Source organism: Rana temporaria, chromosome 4, assembly GCF_905171775.1.
Source record: "Rana temporaria chromosome 4, aRanTem1.1, whole genome shotgun sequence".
Taxonomy (NCBI): domain Eukaryota; kingdom Metazoa; phylum Chordata; class Amphibia; order Anura; family Ranidae; genus Rana; species Rana temporaria.
Window position 1 is genome coordinate 11,479,254 of NC_053492.1, and position 22,332 is coordinate 11,501,585.

Genomic DNA, 22,332 nt, shown 5'->3' on the forward strand with positions numbered 1-22,332 from the left:
GCTGTTGTACCACTGCTTTCTCCATTACCTTTGAGAGGACGTTCAGGCCTGTTATGGGACGACGATGTTCAGGGGCCTTGGGGTCAAGGGTGGGTTTCTTCAAGATCGGCTTGATGGTGCCCTGTTTCAACAGGGTGGGTACCAAGCCTTCCTTAAATGATTGATTTATAAGCTGCTTGATAGGTGGTGCCAGAATATCGGCGCATTCCTTCAGCAGTTTGGTGGGGATAATGTCATTAGGCGCCTTGCTATTACGCAAGGAGTCAATGATGTTTTTGGTAGTTTCAATGGAGATGGGTTTTAGGACAAACCTTGTTGACTGCGGCCAACTTGTTTGAGAGTTGGGTGTGGGTCTGGGGGGAAGATTGAGGGGGGTTCTGTTTTGCTGAATGCTTTCACGGATCCTTTCAATTTTGTTAATGAAATAATCCAATAATTCACTGCAAAATTCTTAGGTGTCAGAGTTGGGGGCTTCCAAACAGACCGGATTCATGGTCTGGGTGACAAGCTTGAACAGTTCGCTGGGGCGGTTTAGGGCATTAGTGATGATGTAGGAAAAATGATTTTTTTTGGCCTTGAAAATTTCTTTGTGGTATTTTTTTGTTACTACCTTATAGGTGGTGTGGTTTTCATCTGAGGAGCTTCTTTTCCAAGCTGCTTCTGCTCTTCTGCGCTCTTGCTTTATCAACGCCAGCTGGTCGTTAAACCAGCCGTCGTTGTTTTTCCGGATGCAAGTTTTGCGTTTGGGTGCTACTACGTCGGCTGACTGTAGTAACGCTGCGTTTATGGCATCCAGGGTTTCAGTGGCTGATTGATGAGATTGGATTGTTTTTATTTTGTTCCCTAATGTTGTTTTGAAGAGTTCCGAATGGAGCTTCTTCTGAGATCTTGTCCAGTGCGTAGTCACTGGTTTTGATGTTTTTGTTGAAGGGGCGTTTTTAATAATTATGAATTTGATTATATGGTGATCTGTCCATGGTAGGGGCTCATTTTTCAGGATTTTTACTTCCAGCTCTTGTCTGAAAATAAGATCAAGGGTGTGACCTGAGGTATGCGTGGGCCCACACACTAGCTGCTGGAGCCCTAGTGCTTCCAAGTGGTCAATGCAGGCGTCAGCAATGGGATCCTGTGGGGAGTTGGCCCAGAAGTTAAAGTCTCCCAGCAGCAAAAGATGTTTGCTGTTTAGGGTGTAAGTGGAGATGAACTCTGTAAAAGAAGAAAGAAGCTGCGATTTTGGACCCGGAGGTCTATAGCAGAGTAGGCTATGGAAGGTCTCCTGGGGATTTGTTTGAAGTTGCAGAGAGAGGATTTCCATGAATGGCAGTGGGCTTTGGAGGATTGGTTTAGTGACCGAGAGGTGACTCTTGTGGATCACCGCCAATCCTCCTCCTCTTTGCCCCACTCTGTTTTCTGTTATTATGCGATAATTTTCTGGCACCAGTTCACTTAGAATGGTGTTACAGTCTGCTGTAAGCCAGCTTTCTGTAATGAAAAGACAGTCTAAATCGCATTGTAGGATGAGATCATGGATTTCCAGTCGGTGTCTTACTGCCGATCTTGTATTGACCAGAGCGCATGATATGCGCTTTGGTTGGGATAGGTTGGTGTAATGTTTAGCTGTCGATCGATTCTAAACAGTCGTTCTTTCTTTAAGGCATTTTTGGTGGCGGTCGGTAGTATTGAGGCAAATGGCTTTATGCCCCAAATGGTTACTGCCGAGTATCTCAGATTAGTCATGATTGTTGACGCACTGGGGGGTGATGTTTTATCGGTGGGGTTTCTGTAATGCTGGGAGGGACGATTCGCTGAATCGTACTTCCCTGTTTGATCCAGAGGAAGGCGAAAAACCCCTGTCCGTGCTATGCCAATGTGCCGTGGCAGGGGAAAAAGTTCCTTCCTGACCCCCCAAGGGGCGATCGGATGGATCCCTGGATCAAGATACTACAGAAGCTTGTAGTAACTTCTAGGGGGTGGGGGGGTGTACCAATAGGGAGTTATTGGGTTGAGAATGGGGAGGGGGGTGAGAATCAGGGGTATACCAAGCTAGGCCCGGGCTGAGGGTTCTGTGCTCTCGCTGGGGGGCTGTGCAGTTTGGGTGGCCAGATCCTACAAGGGTTGTTGGGCTATCTGGAGGTGGAGAGCCGTTTGAGGGGGTTTTTGGAAGCAGCTCGGTGTAAACAATTGAAGCCGCGGTCTTTCCTGAATTTGCGGCCGTCGAGTGGATCCAGAAGGTGGCGCAAGGGCCACCGCCGCGGCTTGTCCTGAAAAGGACGGCCGCTGCTAACAGTGGAGCGATGGGGAACCCCTGTGACCAGGGGCTTACCTTATGGAGGGAGCCAGAAGCCAGGAGAAGGCAGAAAGGGACGGCGCTGAGCTGGGCTGGACGGACGAAACCCTGCCTGTTCTGGTGCCTGAGCCACACGTCCTACTACTAGGAGCGTGCACCGTAGGTACAGGCAAGCACCAGATTCAAGCCCTGGGGAGAGTGAACTGCGGAATGCACGGAGCACGGAGGAGGACTGTGCAGCCAGTGAGTACTCAGGGAGCACACACAAAAACACGTCTGCTCACTGATAGCTAGAGATAGCACATCTATCTATATATAAACATCTTCTGAAATTCGAAATTCATATAGAATGAACTCAAATTCGAATAGAAAAATATTAGAATAGAGTAGAATAAAATATATTTTTATATATATATATATATATATATATATATATATATATATATATATATATATATATATATATATATATACATATATATATATATATATATATATATATATATATATATATATTATTATTCTACTCTTCTAATATTTTTCTGTTCGAATTTGAGTTCATTCTATATGAATTTCGAATTTCAGAAAATGGAAGATAGATAGAAGAAGCCAGGTCATATTCTATTGTATTTGATTACATTCTATTAAATTCAGTTCTGTTCTTTACTATTCTTTTTGTTCTATTGTTTTATTATTTTATATTCTATTTTATTGTATTATTTTTTAGAAATCGATTTATATTTTTTAGATTTTGATTAAAATTTGCTTTCAAATTTCATTCAAATTTGTTTTCTAATCGAATTGTTTTCGAATTCGATTCGAATAGAATTTGTTTTCGAATCCGATTGAAATATTATCGAATCCGGTCAAATATTTTCGAATCCGAATGGATTTTTCGAAATTCGGTCGAAAAACGAACGAATTCCGAAAACGACTTTAACACATGTAACGAATCTAACTTAACGAAATTAATTAAATTCAAACTAAACAAATTTTTCCCTTTTGCACATGCCTAGCAGTGATGATCTGGGAGGAAATACCTCAGGAAACCATCCGTCGTCTCATTAGGAGCATTCCCTGATGTTGTCAGGCATTCATACAAGCCCCTTGGGGGCCATACAAACTACTGAGGACCATTTTGAGTTTTTGCAATGAAATTTCAGCAAAATGGACAAGCTTGCTGCATAATTTTTTCACTTTGATTTTCAGGGTGTCTTTGAATTCAGCCCTCTGTAGGTAGATCATTTTAATTTCCATCAAATCATGTGCCATCCTTTCATTCCTAACACATTACCCAGTCCATATCAGTATAGATGTCAGGCAGGAGATTTTTGCCCGCTGAGATCTGATAGGTTTTCAAAGTGTTCCTTTAATTTTTTTGAGCAGTGTGTGTGTGTGTGTGTGTGTGTGTATATATATATATATATATATATATATATATATATATATCTCAAGCAAAGGTATCTGGTGGACAATTGCATGTGCAATGTTCATTCTGGTTTTTGAAAAGCTGAAAACTGGCCCAGTGGTGATGCAGAGATCTCTGTAGGCTCCCAAGTGTCAGCCTATCTCTACTCTGCTTCTTAACCCCTAACAGTTTCTTATCTGCAATGCAATAGGACCTCTAGCTCCCTATGGGTCATCAGATGCCGAATCTGCCTCTACCCTATGTGGTTTACTGAGCCCTGAGCTAAAGCTAGCTAGAGAATCCCAGACAAGAAGGGACAGAAGTTAATTATGTTAACAGGAACTTCAGATAAACTCTTTAATAAAGAGATTCACCTAATATACTGCAAGATGAGCACTACACTATCTCGCATTGTGTATGTGAGATAACAATAAGACAGAAACACTTTGGTCATCAGACTTCAGATACACACAGAAGCTGCTACAGGAAAACTTTTAGAACACAGGAACACTTGCCTAATAGTGTCTGCTTCTGGTCTGGATGAAATACAGCAGTAGCTCCTGCATGGAAGGGGATGTGGTCCAATTCAGTTTCTTCTTCCTGGAAATGTCCTTCTAAAATATATAACAGCCCTCTAATCTGGGGTTTCTGATCCCACTAGAAGGGACAAAAAATAACCCATCTATAACAAATGATCTCTGTAATTTTTACCAAGCAACAGCTATTAACAAGTACAGACACTAGAGGGATGCAGTTTCCTACACATGTGCCAATTCCTACTGAGGGCAGCTCAACCTATTAACCCCTTACATCCCCATCCTAACAACCAATACGGTCCAAATAATTCTCTGTCTACAGAAAACCTACATAGATCATATGGTCATATCTATTAAGATGGAGGACCAGAGTCAAATTACTGAGAGAATATTAAACCTCACCGTGGAGATCATTTACCTGCTGATCGGAGAGGTAAGGAGGATTCTGGGAGGTCACATGACATCACTCTTAACATTACTTTATTAATAAAACACAAACCTGACTGGAGAGGTGAGAAGGCTTCTGGGAATGTGACATGATATTACTGTTTTTGTTAGAGTTTTACTCCTGTGAAGTCTGGAGATCATTTGACCATCACAGTGCCTCCACCTCACTCCCTGGTCCCTTGCAATAGGAAGATTCTTGAAATCACCAAGAAGATGATTGAGCTGCTGACAGGAGAGGTGAGCGGTGCTGGGAATTCTGGGACATTATCCAGTAACAGACAAGGGATGTGTCTGGATGGTGACTGTATCATTGTGTGTGTCAGGTTCCTATAAGGTGTCAGGATGTCACTGTCTATTTCTCCATGGAGGAGTGGGAGTATTTAGAAGGACACAAGGATCTCTACAAGGACGTCATGATGGACAATCAGCCGCCCCTCACATCACCGGGTAAGAGGAGACTTTATTGTAAAGGAGAGAGCAGTACGGAGGCTCCACCTAGATCCCCCGTCATCTGATAAACACATAGAAACAATGTATTCAGTCAGTGTGTGTGTTTCCTACAGATGGATCCAGTAATGGGAACCCACCAGAGAGATGTCCCCGTCCTCTGTATTCCCGGGATTCCACACAGGAAGGTCACACCATCCCTCACCATCATCAGGTAGGTGGAGTTGAGGGTCAGGAACATAAAGTGATTGAACGCTCTGACATGTGGAGATGATGTGTGGACTCTACAAGATGATATTTTCTAAGTGATCTCACATCATAAATACTTCTATTTTGCAGATGTTATTTTTTGCCATTCTGTTGCTTTAGGGTGAACATCTGATGAACATGAAAGTTGAGGGTGAAGTAGAAGAGAAGTATGTGAGGGATGATCAGCAATATATGGAGGAGGCTGGAATGACGAGGACATTTAAAGAGGAGGACACTCCTACAGAGATCAGCACAGGTGAGTCAAAATCAGGCCCGGACTGGGACAAAAAATAGGCCCGGGCATTTTGGAATGAGCATCCATGACATCTTAACCGGCCCCTTCTCCACTCTCCATCCTGACAGTTCCCCCGGAGAGGGGAGGGGGAAACCCGCAAAGTTGCGGGGGGCGAGGGGGACAGGGAAAGAGCAGGGGGGGCAGAGAGCACAGGGAAGAACCTTGAGACCATGGGGTGGAGCGAGAGCACAGGGGGGCTGAAGAGCACTGTGGGGGAGGTGGAAAGCATGGGGGGGCAGAGAGCACAGGAGAGAGGCAGAGAACATGGGGGGGCTGGAGAGCACAGCGAGTGGGCGGTTGGAGAGCACAGGGGGATGCAAAAACACAGGGGGGAGGCGGAGATCACTGGGGGGCTGTAGAGCACTGAGGGAGGCGGAGATCACTGGGGGGGAGGCGGAGGGCACAGGGGGGGGGCAGCAGAGAGCATGGGAGGAGGTGGAGAGCACAGGGGGTAAGTGAAGATCAATAGGGGGGGGGCTGGAGAGTACTGAGGGAGAGGCGTAGGGCAGCGTAGAGCATAGGGGAAGGTGGAGAGCACAGGGGGGCTGGAGAGCACTGGGGGGGGTGGAGAGCACTGGGGGAGAGGCAGGGGGCAGCGTAGAGCATGGGAAGGTGGAGAGCACTGGGGGGGATAGATAGCATAGGAGGGGCTAGAGAGCACTGGGGGAGAGACAGAGGGCACAGGGGGGCAGTGTATAGCATGGGGGGAGGTGGAGAGCACAGGAGAGAGATGAGGGGGTCTGGAGAGCATTGGGGGGGGGGCTAGAGGGCACAGGGGGAGACCGTAGAGCATGTAGGGAGGTGGAGAGCACAGGGGGAGAGGCGGAGGGCACAGGGGGAGACCGTAGAGCATGTAGGGAGGTGGAGAGCACAGGGGGAGAGGCGGAGGGCACAGGGGGAGACCATAGAGCATGTAGGAAGGTGGAGAGCACAGGAGGGAGGAGGAGAGCACAGGGGGGGCTGGATAGCAGCACTGGGGGAGAAGTGGAGGGCACAGGGGGCAGCGGAGAGCATGGGGGAGGTGAATATCACAGGGGGAGGTGCAGAGCACAGGAAGAGAGGCAGAGGGCACAGGGGGGCAGCAGAGAGCACGGGGGAGATGGAGAGCACTGTGGGGGTAGAGAGCACTGTGGGGGGGTAGAGAGCACTGTGGGGGCAGCAAAGATAAGCAGGATAGGAGGAGTGGTGGGGTGGCTGCATATAGAAGAATCATTCTCTCCATCTTCCTCCCGCAGTACCTGAAAGCCTGCGAGAGGGAGAGGAGCAGAAGCAGGCATTCAGAGACTGCAGGAGGAAGATAGGGAGAATGATTCTTCTATATGCAACCACCCCACCGCTCCTCCTATTCAGGTTACAGGGGGCTGCACTTACGTTCTCTCTGATCCCATCGACAAAACAGGTGGCTGTAGCAGGCTCCTCTCCCCTTCGTGGTCACGCCCCCCGGCACCAACGGCTGAACTATACTGGTGGCGGTGGAGCGGTCTCTCCTCTAGCTCCTCCATCCTTCTTGTTTCCGTCCTCCTGAAGCTGAAGGCTGAGCCTGAGCTGAACCGGAAAGGTCGGGGGACCGGCACAGGCTTGAAGAGCAGCCTGCCTTGGCCCCGCAAGCAAGGACATGCACCCGCGGGCCACCGGGAAAATGCCGGGTTTGCCTTATGGCCAATCTGGGCCTGGCCAGAATATATTCTTCTGTTATCTCTGCTCTGTTTCTGTCCACAGTAGGGCGGGAGATGAGTGATATCAGCCAATAGCAGGTTGATAATAGTTCCGTCCTACAGATTATTTATTTTCCCTTATGATTTATGTAGAGTCTAGGGGTGAGCTGGCAGTTATAGGCACAGTAGTACAGATATGATGACACAGATTGTGCCTATTGGACTTATACCTAAAATGTAAACTTTTAGGTATAGCAGACTTATACCTAAATGTTAAAGTGGAGTTTCCATCTAAAAAATGTTTGAGCTTTATAGTGTAGATTAGACCTAAAAAATAATAAAAAAATAAAAAAAAATTTCTCACCTGGAAATGCCTGTTGCTATGTGGTCCCACGAAATCTGCCTTCCTATTCACCTAAGATCCTGATGTCGGCTCCTCACATCGCTAATGCTCCTGGGAAATGTGCGTCATCATTTCCCAGGATGCCGTGCGCTTCCCCTGTGCAAGATTTGCGTTACTACGATACCGGAAGTGACGCGATTCCCTGAATAATTCGGTGCCATTTTCAAAACTGGCATATCGTCAGTACACACAGAGACTCACAGCAGCCTGCACCGGAGAACGAGAAAAGACAAAATCTACTACTGTATGAATCTCCCAGCTTGTTGTTGATGATGTGTTGCCATCACAACGGCGTGCACTTGCTCCGCTGCCGCTCGTTGTGATGGCAACCCAAGTGGTTGACGGTGCGGCGCTGCAGCAGTCTTGCACATTCGCGATAATGGGGCGGGACGGGTGGCTCTTTCAGACGCGTCATCCCCAGTATTCCCGGAAGTAATTGCGTGTGGGCTTCACAATGCCCACAAGCAAAATGCGAACGATCTGCACACAAGAATATAAAGTGTGCGTTTGGAATAACTCGGCGGAACGGCGGTACTTTTAAAAATAGTAAGTGACACTATAAATACATATAGAAAGGGAGATGAAAGGACATAGTTTGAAAGCATTTTAAAATGTGATTGGAACCCCACTTTAACATAAAACACTATTAAAGAAGGATTCCAGGTATGGCATACTTTTACAGAATTACATTGGATCTAGCTGGACTGATGTAACTATGCATGATATCTCATGCCTGGACTTCTTTAACAGTCTTGTTGGGATAAAAAGTAGTAGGGCCATTAAGGGGCAGATCCACGTACCTCTGCGCCAGCGCAGCGTATCTAAGATACACTACGCCGCCGTAACTTTTGTCTTTTTTTCCGAATCCTCAAAGAATTTGCGCCGTAAGTTACGGCGGCGTAGTGTATCTTTGGCGGCGTAATGGCGCGCCATTCAAATCTCTGTGATGGGGGCGTGTTTTATGCTAATACGTCGTGACCCGACGTAAACAATGTTTTTTTTTTTAACTGCGCATGCGCCGTCCGTGGGGGTATCCCAGTGCGCTTGCTCGAAATTAACCCGGAACAAGCCAATGCTCACGACGGTGACGTCATTCTACGCAAATCCCTATTCGCGAACGACTTACGCAAACGACGTAAAAAATTCAAAATTGTACGCGGGAACGACGGCCATACTTAACATTGAGTACGCCACCATATAGCAGCTTTAACTATACGCCGGAAAAAGCCGAACGCAAACGACGTAAACAAAATGTGCCGGCCGGACGTACGTTCGTGGATCGCCGTAACTAGCTAATTTGCATACTCGACGCGGAATTCGACGGAAACGCCACCTAGCGGCCGCCGAAAAATTGCAGCTTAGATCCAACGGCGTACTAAGACTAGCCGAGATGCCGTTGTATCTTGTTTTGAGGATACAAAGCAAAGATACGACGGGCAAAATTTGAAATTACGCAGCGTATCAAGAGATACGCCGGCGTAATACCTTTGTGGATCTGCCCCTAAGTGTTTACTGCACTCGCCTTAGAATCTACTATGGATTTTAAACAAACTGGTGTGGGGGTCCCCCCAATTTTTGCTAAATAGTCGGGTCTGGTTTGGAGTTGAACCCTATGCAAAATACAAGAAAAATAAATCATGGGGTCTCCAAAGAGTCCATATCAGATCTTTATCTAAGTATGCAGCCTGGCTAGCCTGGACTTGACAGGGTGAGCCCTTTGGCAAAGCAACTTGTCCCCGTGTACAAGGTTGTGAAAAGGATAGGAGGATTATAACGGTGCCATTGACAAATCACAAAAAAATATTTGAAACAAGATTAAAGACAATTTGTTTTATTTAATATATAAATTGATTAAAAACATGGACAGTAAACTAGAGATGATACTGATTTAGAATAATTGTATCATATCTTATGATACAATTAAGATATGGGACATCCATAGAGGATATCTGCTCACTAAAATCTACCTGATCCAGATGGAATGTAGATTTAAGCAAACAAACCCTCCTGTATCTGTTAAACATGTTTTTTTTGTTTGTTTTTTAAGGACATGCCATTGAGAAACCCTCAAAGGATCATCTGACTTTATCTCTAAGCTGTAAAATGGAAGATGAGGACATCATAAGAGATTGTGCAGGAGAAAAGACAATTAGCTCAGCTATGGATGGAGGACTTCACAGTGTGGATAGACCATCAAATCCCTCTGACTCTGAGCAACCTGTGAGGGATGGTGCCGGAATTCAGGGGGAGGAGACATTTTCCTGTCCTGAATGTGGGGAAAGTTTTAACTCTGAATTAAGTCTTACTGTACATCAGAGATCTCATACCAGTGAGAACCTTCATTCCTGTTCTGAGTGCGGGAAATGTTTCCTTCTTAAATCGGAACTTGTCATACATTACAGATCTCACATGGACAAGAAGCCAAATTCCTGCACTGAGTGTGGGAAATGTTTTACAAAGAAATCAAGCCTTGTCATACATCAGAGATCTCACAGGGGCGAGAAGCCTTATTCCTGCCCAGAGTGTGGAAAATGTTTTACACAGAAATCAACCCTTGTTCGACATCAGAGATCTCACATGGGGGAGAGGCTGTTTTCCTTCTCCTGCCTTGAGTGCGCAAAATGTTTTGCACAGAAATCAGACCTTGTTAGACATCAGAGATTGCACACGGAGAAGAAGCCAAATTCCTGCCCTGAATGTGGGAAATGTTTTGCAAAGAAATTAGGCCTTGTTAGACATCAGAAATTGCACATGGGGCAGAAGCCGTTTTCCTGCCCCGAATGCCAAAAATGTTTTTTACAGAAATCAGACCTTGTTAGACATCTGAGTTCTCACATGGGGGAGAAGCAATATTCCTGCCCGCAATGCGGAAAACTCTTTACACAGAAAGCAAGCCTTGTTAGACACCAGCGATTGCACACGGGGGAGAAGCCACATTTCTGCCCTGAATGTGGGAAATATTTTACATGGAAATCACAATTTGTTAGACACCAGAGATCTCACACAGGGGAAAAGCCGTATTCCTGTCCTGAGTGCGGGAAATGTTTTTCAGATAAATTAGACCTTGTTAGACATCAAACAACTCACACGGGGGAGAAGCCGCATTCTTGCCCTGAGTGCGGGAAATGTTGTTCACGGAAATCAGACCTTGTTATTCATCAGAGATCTCACACAGGGGAGAAGCCATATTCCTGCCCTGAGTGTAAGAAATGTTATTCGAGGAAGTCACACCTTATTATACATCAGAGATCTCACACAGGGGAGAAGCCATATTCCTGCCCTGAGTGTAAGAAATGTTATTCGAGGAAGTCACACCTTATTATACATCAGAGATCTCACACGGGGGAGATGACTTATTCCTACCCTTAGTGCAAAAACTGTTATAAATGGAAATCAGATCTTGTTATATATCAGAGATTTCACAGATGAGTTGAACATTCCTGAATTCAATTTCCTGAAGGTTGACTTAACTGCTCCTAAGTTCTGAATGTTAACCCAGTTAACCCCAGAAATAAAAGAAAATGTGTGTGTGGTCTCCCCCAAATTCCATACCAGACCCATCAAGTTTGGAGCCCACCCCAAAGCATGCAGTCTGACAGGCCAAAAAATGGAAGAACCGCAAATGTGTATCCTCCCACTCCTAAACCATACCCAGCCACATGCCCTTAAAATGGGGGACCTCCCTGTTGAGGACAAGGGTCTCTTCACCACATCTCTGGCCTTGTTGTCATAGGGTTTGCAGGGGAGACAAAATCTGAAAACCCCTTTGAACATAAGTGGGCCATGAGGGAAGACAATGCTGAGTGCTGTCAAATGGAGTCCCGCCCACAGGTGTGATGTCACAATTGAAGATAGTGCTGGATGCAAGCTCGTACTGGTCCCTTTCATCAACCCTTGAAACGCGTCCCTGCATATGGCACTAACTTCAAGTGTGACATCATTCCTGTGGGTGGGACTCTGACAGCACACAACATTACCTTGCCTAATGACTGCAGTGTTTCTCCATCTAGGATCTGTTGTTAGCCCTGGACAGGGCTGTGCTCTACACTCAGTATGTAGGGAGGTGCAATCGACTTTCTCCACTGCAGGTGGCGCTCTTCCGCAGCAGCACTGCAGCTGGAGAGGAAGTCAAGGAGAACACGGTTCCTCTGTGGTGTCCTGGGTCACTGGGAAAGCACCCGATTGGATACTGATGCCCTATGTGAGTCCAACAGCCATGGAGAGCAAGTTTGGGGAGGGGACTTTACTGGCCTGCACAGAGTCTTGCCCCTAACCCGATAGAACGCCTTTGGGATGAATTGGAAAGGAGACTGCGAGCCAGGCCAACATCAGTGCCTGATCTCACAAATGAATTTCCGAAAGAATGGTCAAACATTCCCATAGAGACACTCCTAAACCTTATGGACAGCCTTCCCAGAAGAGTTAAAGCTGTTATAGCTGCAAAGGGTGGGCCAACTCAATATTGAACCCTACAGATGAAGACTGGGATGCCATTAAAGTTTATGTGCGTGTAAAGGCAGCTGTCCCAATACTTTTGGCAATATAGCATATGTGAACCCAGCCTTCGTGGATAATTTAGCCAGGAACGATGTTAAGACCAGATCCATCCTTATTTTTACTTCATATGCCCATACAATTCCGCTGACTTATATGTCGTTACTTGGTAAATACATTCTTGAGTGGTGCTCAAAATAAAAAATGAATCCATCATAGTGCTTTCTGTAAACAGATATGTATTTATTTAATCCATAATAAAAACACTCACATGGTAACGTGCACTGGTCTGGTGCACTGCAGAAATATAGTTTACACTGCCCCTTTAAGATGTGGATGAAGGCTATACACAATATTCAAAACATTCACTGAATCCTGTTGTATCTGTACTGTCCTCTTTAAGCAAGGTGACCAGATTTTTTCATGAAATCCGGGGACATATATATATATATTTTTTTACTCGTAATAGCGGCAATCAATGACTCTCTGCCCATCGTCACCACCGCACGCCTCACAGCCTGTCAAGTAGGGCCGAAACAACTATAGTTGTCAACTATTTTCATAATCGATTAATCGGCCAGTTGATTCGTTGGCCTGCATATAGTATGCATTATTTGTTTACATATCAGGAAATACAGTGCAGCACACATACAGCTCAGTGCACCATCCATACATGTCACTAAGTGCCTGAGAATTTGGGAATGTGAAAGTGTGAGGAGCAATGCCTCATGGGACATGTAGTCCTGGAAGTGAGTGGTTCTAAAGGCAGAGGCCCAGATTCTGAAAGGACTTACGACGGCGCAGCGCCATGTACGCCGTCGTAAGTCCTAATCCAAGCCGTCGTATCTATGCGCCTGATTCTTAGAATCAGTTACGCATAGATATCCATTAGATCTGACAGGCGTAAGTCTCTTACGCCGTTGGATCTTAACTGCATAAACGCTAGGGGCGTGTAAGCTGATTTACGCGTCAAAATATTTAAATTAGCTAGATACACGAATTCCCGAACGCAGTAAAGATACGCCGTTTACGTTAGGCTTTTCCCGGCGTAATGTTGCCCCTGCTATATGAGGCATAACTGCGGCATACCAATGTTAAGTATGGCCGTCATTCCCGCGTCGAAATTTGAAAAAGTTACGTCGTTTGCGTAAGTCGTCGGTGAATGGGGCTGGACGTCATTTACGTTCACGTCGAAACCAATGACGTCCTTGCGGCGTACTTTGGAGCAATGCACACTGGGAAATTCCACAGACGGCGCATGCGGAAAAACGTCAATCACGTCGGGTCACAGTACATTTACATAAAACACGCCCCCCTGATCCAAATTTGAATTAGGCGGGCTTACGCCGCCGCAACTTACGGAGCAAGTGCTTTGAGAATACAGCACTTGCCCGTCTAAGTTGCGGAAGCGTAACGTAAATCGGATACGTTACGCCGCTGCAGAGATACGCCGCTGGATGAGAATCTGGCCCAGAATTTTTTTTACCTTGCTATAGCGGGCACTCTATACTATACTTTGCAGCTTGCTTTTGAGGCACTCTGAAGGCAGGAGGAGCCAGAAGCATCGGTGAGGGACCCCAGAAGTGGAGGATCTGGGCTGCTCTGTGCAAAACCATTACACAGAGCAGGTAAGTATAATAAGTTTGTTTAAAAAAATATATATATCACTTTAAAGACTCTGTGCAGGGAAGATCAGCATCTGAACCCAGAGAAAGTGGAGGTAATAGAAGGCATTATAATTACTGTAGTTGGTTATTTATATTTACCACTGCATATGGATATTTAGGAATAAATTGCCTTTTTTTTTTAATTTACATATTAACTAAATTGTACACCACACTTTTTTTTAAGATTATCCTATTAGTCGATTAATCGAAACAATAATCGGCCAACTAATTGATTATGAAAATAATCGTTAGTTGCAGCCCTACCGTCAAGTCTTACTCTCCGGGCCCCAGCTACAATTGGGTGGAGAGAGGAGGAAGATCACTCCGCCAGAGCAGGCAAGGAGATAAGCAGGCAGGCGGCTGGCTTGGACTTGAGCCAAGGCAAAAGAACATGCAAGCAAAGCTGAATGGGCATGCACCAGAAACTGAAAAAATATTCCCTCCGCTCCGAACAGCACATGATCATCATAAAGGGACACAGACAATGGAAAAAAATAGACCCCCCTAAGCTAGTAGGAGTGGAGGTGTGCAATTCAGATATCTTTTTATTAATTCTGCACTGACTGTCTTTGAAATTGCCCCAGCTCCTGTTCAAATTCAATCCGGGGACAGACTTGGTCCAGGGACAAGGGGCCAGATTCATGAAGCACTTACACAGTTTTTTTGGTAGATGCACGGCGTAAGTGCAGATTTGCGCCGGCGGATCGCTGCGCCTTACCCAGAGAACCAGATTACGCCTCCAAATAGACTTCATCGCCTCGGTGTAACCTTTCCACGCCGGCGCGGCGTTGGCGCAGATTTACGCTGGTCGGATCTGGCGCGGCCATGGTTTTTGTGTTTTAAATATGCAAATTAGGTTTTTGGGCCGATTCATCAACTTAAGCTTGACCGGCGCAGGCTACTCCCGGTGAGCGGAGCTGAAATTTCCGGTGCAAAGTTACACCTCATAAAAGCAGGGGTAACTTTGCACCAAACTTGCAGAGGTCAGCTGGAGAGCAGCTAAAGCAGCAGCGTTACAAACGAACTGAGCAACAACACTTGCTGGACAACACATAGAGGCGGTCCCCATGTTGGGAGAGGCCCTCAATAATTACAGCCCTCTCCTCTGGGCTGAAATTGGTCATCCGCCCACCTGAGGATTCCTCATCAGCCATAACTGCCCCACCACAATGCAAACCACCTAGCTTAGAAAAAAAAAAGCTTCAGTACATTTGCACCTGCAGGGCGGAAGTCTGGGCTGATTCATGGACTGGGCTTTGGTAGTGGGTCGGCGTAGCTCAGGGATCACGCCGGGGCGCAGTTCTGAGCATGTGCAGATTGGGGCATTTACCCCTGGATGTCACTGAGCATGTGCGGTCTAAGATGCGCCCCGGCGTGACCCCTGCGCCACGGTCGGCACTTCATTAGCATAGGGTGACTCCCAGTTGGCCTTACGCCGTCTAAAATCCGCCCCGCTGGGGCATCGTAGACAAAAAAAGTTTCTTGAATCACCTAACTGCCTCTCCGCGCTGGACCGGTGTAGTCTAAAAATGATGCACCACGCCGGTGCAAATCTGCACCATTGTTCATGAATCTGGCCCAGTGTCTTCAATCCAACTGGGGATGTCTGGTCACTCTATCTTTAAGGTTCAAGTGGGTTTGGCTTTCTATCTGTGCCTAGTGAGCTCTCTTCAAGCATACTTCCTGTACTTGTCTGCTCACAGCACCGGCTCTGCATTTACATTTTACCCCACTGTCACATGGCTTCATCAGAAGGTAAAATGTAAGGGGCGAAGTTGGTGAAGTAAGCACGCAAGTACAGGAAGATTGGCGGAAGGAACCCTGCTTGGCACAGACAATAAGCGAGACCATCTCCACGAGCAATTCCTCATTTTCATGATTTACATTTTTAATATCCTATTTTCCCCCAGTCGTGTTCCGTGTCAGCCCTTGAGAGATGGAGCTCCTCCTTCCAAAAAATACAAAAACAGCGGTGGACACACCATGGACTAACAGGTATAAAACTACAGGCATCAAGAGGGTTAAACCGAGGAACCAGAATTCAAGCCAGGGCAAGGTTTCTATTTGCACGTATTCGTCTTCTAGAAACCGTTTTGTCTAATTTTGAATTTAAAACCCCTGAACCAAGCGATTTGGTACAAAAATTCTGTATGAAATCGATTTTTCAGCGAAAAATACTTAGGGACAACTGTAACGGCTACCCACTGGTGTGAGGGTCTCAGCCGTTTGAGACGTCCTTTTCCCTGGCAAGCTGCGATATGCAGGTACCGCCGGTATATCCCATCGAACGCCCTTCCAAGAAACGAGACGTGCTACGTTTGAAGGGTCAAGTAGACTGACTTTATTTGGCATATTTCACCTGCTTATATCTGGTTACAACTGTTACAAGAACAATGACAGTTTCCGCCCTCCCCTTTTCCCAGTAGGGGGCTTCAACACAGACCCCCTGAAACAATGACATCTCCTTGAATTAATCACTTGGCCAGTTTCTAGCCGCTTCGGCACCTCACCCCACTTAACATTTCCTGGCCAGGCACATAGAATTCAATTAACCTTTAAAACAATTATCACTCACACATAATCCCCATCAGCATACACCTCACAGGGGGGCTGTTTACCTGCACACAAAAGAGGGTTCATTAGCTATGCGAAGAGTACATTAGCATTCAACAATGAAAAGAAACTTGTCCAATTAACCCTTTGAGCTCAGAATACAATGCGGTACATCCACTTGTGACAAGCCATGCAGTTCCTTGTAGTCCCCCTGCACGAAGATTATAACTGTCTCGGCAGCATGCATGTGTCTGTTACACTACTCCCCCTTTGTGGAACACTCCGGCAGACCCGGATTGATCCTTTTCGGATCAACTTGGGGATGTCCGGTCTGCTGTTAGGGTAAAAGTTCCGTTTGCCTGGACAGTCCGTCGGCCTTCTCATTGGCTTACCAGGTCGGTAGCTGATGGTGACGGTGAAGAATAGAATTCAATTCTGGAACAGTCACTTGCTTTGCTCTCTCAATGGCTCCCAAAACCTGTTGCTGATGCTCTTGGGACAAATACGGCACCACCTGGATGCAAATCCCATTTAATCTTTTGACAATTTCCGCCTGTTTGTGCATTTCAATGTTCAAGCCACGGGACATCTCATAATACATGACATAGTGTCGTTGCATCTCTGATTTCTCACTGGCCAACTTGTCACATTCCCATTTTAGACTGTGATATTGTGCCGGATCTACAGTACATGTCGGGGAAGGTAGTCTTACCCGGTTCTCAGCAGCAAGCGGGTTGATTCCAGCAACGCGGGTGGTCACGGGACAAGCAGCAGCAGGTGTAGGTAAATAAGCCGAAGTCAGAGGGCCAATGTCGTTGCCCAGCACCACCTCGGCAGGTAGGTTGTCCATGATACCAACTGTGGTCTTTCCTGACCCAGCTCCCCAGTCTAAGTGCACCCGGGTGGTGGGTACGCGAAATACAGCACCCCCTGCGACCCGGACGGCAACTGTGCGAGTGGACACGTTCTCTGGCTTTACCAGATGTTTTTGAATCAGAGTGATAGTAGTCCCGGAATCTCTTAAGCCTTGTGCTACTTGTCCATTCACTCGTACCTCCTGACGGTGATGCTGACGGTTATCCGGAGAGGCCGCTTGTATTGGGTCTGCCTCATACCAAATTCCCAGACATTCCTCAGGGCCCCCCTCGGTCTCCAGGCAGTGGGCCGCAGAGGGACGTGATGGAGTGACCTCTGTGTTGGGTGTTGTGCGTCTCCAATTGTTATTTGTAGCTCTCAAAGGGCAATAACGAGCAATATGTCCCGTGTCGCTGCAGTGATGGCACGTCACCCTAGGCGAATCCCGGGGGTAGTTGCTAGGCCCCTGAGGATGTGGTGGAACTGGAGCCGGAAACTCTGGGCGTGGGGTGACGGTTGGAGTACGCGGTTCTACCCTATGAGCCAGCCGTGTAGTACCCTGGCTTACTTTCCTTGTTTCCGCGTACTCATCTGCTAGCCGAGCCGCCTCGCTTAAGTTAGCGGGACGGCGATCTCGTACCCAGTCTTGTATGTTTGCGGCCAGGTCTTGGAAGAAATGTTCCATTAGGAACAGCTGCAATACTTCCTCCCCGGTGTTGGCCTTGCACCCTTGGACCCAAAGGGATGCCATCCTTTGTAACTGGTTGGCCCATTCCATGTGGGAGTCCACAGCCATCTTCTTGGACTCCCGGAAGCGCCGGCGGTAGGCTTCTGGAGTTACGGCGTATCGGGTTAGCAGCGCCTTTTTAACTTGCTGGTATTGTAAAATATCCTCTGGAGCGAGAGCCCGAAAGGCTTCATTGGCTTTGCCCGACAATTTCCCCGACAAAATAGTGACCCATTGGTCTGGTGGTACCTGGTGTAGTGAGCACTGCCTCTCAAAGTCCGCCAAATATCCATCGATTTCCTCCTCACTTTCTACAAAAGCTTTAAATGCAGTGAACGGTATTTTCTTTCCTGTAGCAGCAGGTGGGGGGGTAGGAACTGCAGGTGTAATGGGCTGTCTCGCTCTTAAAAGTTCCAGTTCTTGTCCCCTCTTCGTTTGTATGTCTTCCCGTGCTTCCCGGAACAGCTGGTTGATTAGTTCCACGGACGTTTCTGGATACAAGGATAATCTCCGCTGTACAATCCCAGTAATTACATCTTCTTTGCTGACCGGTGCAAGGGGCTCCGTTCCTTCCATGGATCCATCCATTTCGTCCAGCTCCAGCAGTTCAGCTATCAGCTCCCTCCGTGGTCTGTTGCTGGCGCTCCTACCACGAATCTCCAATAGATCTTTCAGTGTGGATCTTTTCAGCCTGGCGTACTGCGACTCCATTCAGAACTTGCTCTTTGGATAAAAGGACCATCCCACTACTGCCAACCAATGTAACGGCTACCCACTGGTGTGAGGGTCTCAGCCGTTTGAGACGTCCTTTTCCCTGGCAAGCTGCGATATGCAGGTACCGCCGGTATATCCCATCGAACGCCCTTCCAAGAAACGAGACGTGCTACGTTTGAAGGGTCAAGTAGACTGACTTTATTTGGCATATTTCACCTGCTTATATCTGGTTACAACTGTTACAAGAACAATGACAGTTTCCGCCCTCCCCTTTTCCCAGTAGGGGGCTTCAACACAGACCCCCTGAAACAATGACATCTCCTTGAATTAATCACTTGGCCAGTTTCTAGCCGCTTCGGCACCTCACCCCACTTAACATTTCCTGGCCAGGCACATAGAATTCAATTAACCTTTAAAACAATTATCACTCACACATAATCCCCATCAGCATACACCTCACAGGGGGGCTGTTTACCTGCACACAAAAGAGGGTTCATTAGCTATGCGAAGAGTACATTAGCATTCAACAATGAAAAGAAACTTGTCCAATTAACCCTTTGAGCTCAGAATACAATGCGGTACATCCACTTGTGACAAGCCATGCAGTTCCTTGTAGTCCCCCTGCACGAAGATTATAACTGTCTCGGCAGCATGCATGTGTCGGTTACAACAACTACCTCCACATCCCCATTTAGGAAAGTTTCCAGACCTAAGGTTGGCAGTGGAGATAGACGGGAAGGAATACCACTTCCAGAGCAGGGCTCTCCACTTTAGCCTACCCTCTTTACCGAGGATATTTACCAATGTACTAGCGAAAGCCCTGGCCCCTCTAAGGATGAAGACCATGACAATAGTATCTTCTTTGGACTACCTTCTCTTTGTGGGACCAACAGAAGTGCAGCTGGCCTAAGACCTTACAGAGGCCCAACCATATGGCTGAAGTCACTGCGGTGGATCCTCAACATCGACTAACCAAATCTTTGTCCTGCCCAGAATATACAGTTTTTGGGATATCTCAATTCAACAGATCAAAAGACGGTTCTGCCATGTTGGAAGGTAACATGGTTTAATATCATAGTTCTGGAATTTCTCTTCCTGGTTCATACAGGCAGATGGCCCCAAGTTGTAAGGTAACAAGTTACATTTAAAGCTTTGTAGCATATCAGAATCTGCATAGCAAGAGGCCTGGCTCTGGGCCGACTGGTATGCAAGCAAGCTTCAAAGAGAGCAATGGCTGCCAGGATGATTGATGACATAGATCAAAAGATCAACAAGCTCCTGGAGATTATACATGGACAATGCTGCCCCTAGGGGCCAATACAGCAAGACGGACAATAATATAATCTATTAAAAAGGACTAACTCTTGGCAATATCTTATTGGACAGGAGGCAAGTGGGTGTGGTTACGAGTGGGTGTGAATGTATGTGTAAAAAAGGGCACACAGAAGAGAAATCGTCCCTTTTCCTTTTGGATCCTGGCTTTGACCTGAGTCTCATGGCTCTGGCCCTCTTTTGTCATCTTGAGTCCAGCCGATGAGACTATGTCTAGAGGATCGTGATAAGTATTTTTGATGTTCTGCTGTTATACTATTTGCATATTCCTATTTTCTTGGGAAATAAATGAAAGATATTATTTTACTAAGCAGTGTGTTTACTTTTATAGATAACCTTATATCATTGTGCTTCTCAGAGTCTTAATAGATTAGCTCATTATAGGGATAGACAAGTTAATACATATATGCATATATTGTGAATCCGTAACCATCCTTTCGGAAAAATAGTAAAATAGTTTATTTTATTTGTCGATTACTGCATTATGTATTTCATGCCAGAAGAAAATATTCAGAATTTTATCAAAACAACCTTCCAGTGTGGAGCAGAGAACTCATGTCAGTTCTGGGTCTGATGACCTCAACAATTCTGTCCGTCCAATGTGAAAAGTTCCACCTAAGGCCTCTACAAGCCTTTCTTCTACAAGTACAAGGTCAGGAAGATTTAGACAGAACAATTCTATGTCCTGTAGTAAGTAAAGAGAGTGCTTTGGTGGTGGAGAAACCACTCAAGCCTTAATCAGGGCCTGGCCTGGTCTTTTCCAGCCTCTCAAAAACTGTCAATGGATGCAAGCAGTTGGGGACCTATCTGGCAGGTCAATCCACACAAGGGAAGTGGTCCCCGGAAGAAGCCCAGGCATCCTCAAATTGGAGGGAGCTCATGGCGGTTGCCAAAGCCATTGATCTCTTCCACAAGCAGCTGAGGGGTTACCATGTATTTATCCTGCCAGACAATGCCACTGTGGTAGCATATGTGAACAAGCGAGGGCACGCGGAGCCCATCCTTAATCAGGATTTTGAACAAGATCTGCCGGTGGGCAGAAAAGAACCTGCTATCTCTGACAGTGGTCCACCTCAAGGGGGATTGTAACCAAATGGCAGACTTCCTCGCAAACATCCAGAAGTGTTTACAGAAAACACAGTCTGCTGGGGAGTGCCAGACATGGACCTTTTTGCATCTCACAAAAATGCCAATTCTGAGGTTTTCTATCTAACTCATGAGACCAGGCTTTGGGCAAAGACACACTTCAAAATCCCTGGTGTTTCAGGATGTATTACGCCTTCCCCCAGTGCATCTGATTCCTCAAGTCCTGAAGAATTTCTTACAGGAACAGATGAAACTAATACTAACCACATCACACTGGCACAAAAAAGCTTGGTTCTCTCAGCTGCTTAGTCTTTCAGCAAACCAGCCCTGGCAACTTCCTCACATGGAGGACCTGATGCGTCAGGGACCCCTAGCAGGCCTCAAGCAAGAAAGCTTCAATTGCATGGCCTGGCTATTCAGAAGGACCTCTTAAGGTTGAAAAGGCTTTCAGAAATGAAGGTCGAAAAGGCTTTCATTCGCCTTTCCTAACACAGCTGAGTGAACTGTGAGCACCAAGCATGGCGCTCGCAAGTCACCTTTTTCGAGCCTATGGCTCTAATGAGGTGCTTCAAAAACAACCCCTGCCTCTGTAATTCAGGCGCCCGTCCCCCGAAAAGGATCCAGATGCCTGGATGAGGGTGTGGCAGCGGTGGCCATGGATAGATTCATGCAATGCATGAATCTATCCATAGTAATCTGAGAGGGTGGGTGGGGAGATGGGGCGGCGCCCGTGTGCCTTTAATGCATGGGCCACCACTGCCCCAGACTAAGCCGGAAGTGTAGCTGTGTATGGAACTGTGCTTGAGTGACTGGCAACTTCTGTACCATTGAGGGAGACCTGGGCATACACTCAGCAGCCCCTCTGAGCTAGCAACCTAATTATAATACAATATATACAATGAATGTAAGAACACAGATAAGCAGAGTAAGACGGGAGATGTGAGGAACAACCAGGGAGACGGATCAGGAAGGGTACCCGAACTGGAATCAGGAACAATGATGGCAGATATGAGACGGCAGACTATAGGATGCCAGCACCGGAACAGGATCATGGTAGGGAACCGTAGCAAGGTCAGGAGTATGATCAAGATCAGAGGCAGGATCAATGTCAGGGGCAGAATACCAATACCCAGGTACAGGGCACACAGGCAAAACACTGAAGTGCTAAGAGAAGCTA

The 22,332-nt window shown here is 46.6% G+C and overlaps 1 protein-coding gene across 1 annotated transcript; it reads left to right on the top strand.

Moving 5' to 3' along the window:
- The first annotated feature begins 5,498 nt into the window (after positions 1-5,498).
- Positions 5,499-12,045, top strand: LOC120935898 (zinc finger protein OZF-like). Its single transcript, XM_040347932.1, has 2 exons — positions 5,499-5,630; positions 9,775-12,045. Exons 1-2 carry the CDS (start codon positions 5,507-5,509, stop codon positions 11,094-11,096), a joined length of 1,446 nt encoding a protein of 481 aa, XP_040203866.1. The 5' UTR covers positions 5,499-5,506; the 3' UTR covers positions 11,097-12,045.
- Positions 12,046-22,332: the final 10,287 nt, after the last annotated feature.